This window comes from Gavialis gangeticus, unplaced genomic scaffold (assembly GCF_001723915.1).
Source record: "Gavialis gangeticus isolate Ggan-Ray unplaced genomic scaffold, GavGan_comp1, whole genome shotgun sequence".
Classification (NCBI taxonomy): domain Eukaryota; kingdom Metazoa; phylum Chordata; order Crocodylia; family Gavialidae; genus Gavialis; species Gavialis gangeticus.
In genome coordinates this window covers 155,463,028-155,463,680 of record NW_017729025.1, presented here as the reverse complement: position 1 = coordinate 155,463,680, position 653 = coordinate 155,463,028, and the positions used below count along the sequence as shown (strand labels likewise).

General features: G+C 61.6%; 1 protein-coding gene across 1 annotated transcript in view; it reads left to right on the top strand.

Moving 5' to 3' along the window:
* Positions 1-437: 437 nt before the first annotated feature.
* The window catches only part of CHKA (choline kinase alpha), a 42,914-nt gene continuing 42,698 nt past the window's right edge, over positions 438-653 (top strand). Inside the window, exon 1 of the mRNA XM_019519990.1 lies at positions 438-508. Within this exon, the coding sequence (XP_019375535.1) occupies positions 438-508 (71 nt within the window). The remainder of the gene's footprint in view (positions 509-653) is intronic.

Here is a 653-nt window from a genome sequence, read left to right as displayed (position 1 = left end):
CCAACACCACCGTGGCAGCCTGCAGATGGTCCCTGCTGGGCCCACCCTCACCACAGATATCAGTGCCACTGCCACACCCCCACTGCTGACACGCTGCCTGTGGGCAGTTGCTGTGCCCCCAGCCTCAGGAGGCACATGTAGCTTATGATGCCAGCTCAGTTCAACATCAGATAATGCATGATGCAACATGGAGGGTTTAAATCCCCAGGGGCAAAGGCACATAACCCACAAAAAAGAGGATCTCAACCTTGCTCCAGTCCCTGCACTTCTGTGGCCCAAATGTCCCTGCTGTGCTCAAAGCCCATGTCAGGTGGACACCCTCCCCCCCAAATGCCCTCTTCTGGGACTGTCCAGCTCTGCTAAGCCTCCCCACCCCTTCCCCCTACCCTGAAGAGTCTCCTTGTGGGAGGGAAATGTATACTGAGCACAGGGGGAGCATGGAGGTGCTGGGACCAGGGGAGGGGGAGCTGTGGGCATGGCTGGGGGAGGGAGATGCAGCCCGGGGCGGGTGAGGGAGCACAACTGGAGGAGCAGGCACAGCCGGGGGATGGGGGCAGGGGGGAGCTAAGCCGCCAAGGAACGGGTCTGGCCCAGAGCGTGGGGTTGGGGGGGGCTTGACCTTCGCAGCACAATCACCTTGCCCCCTCCCATCC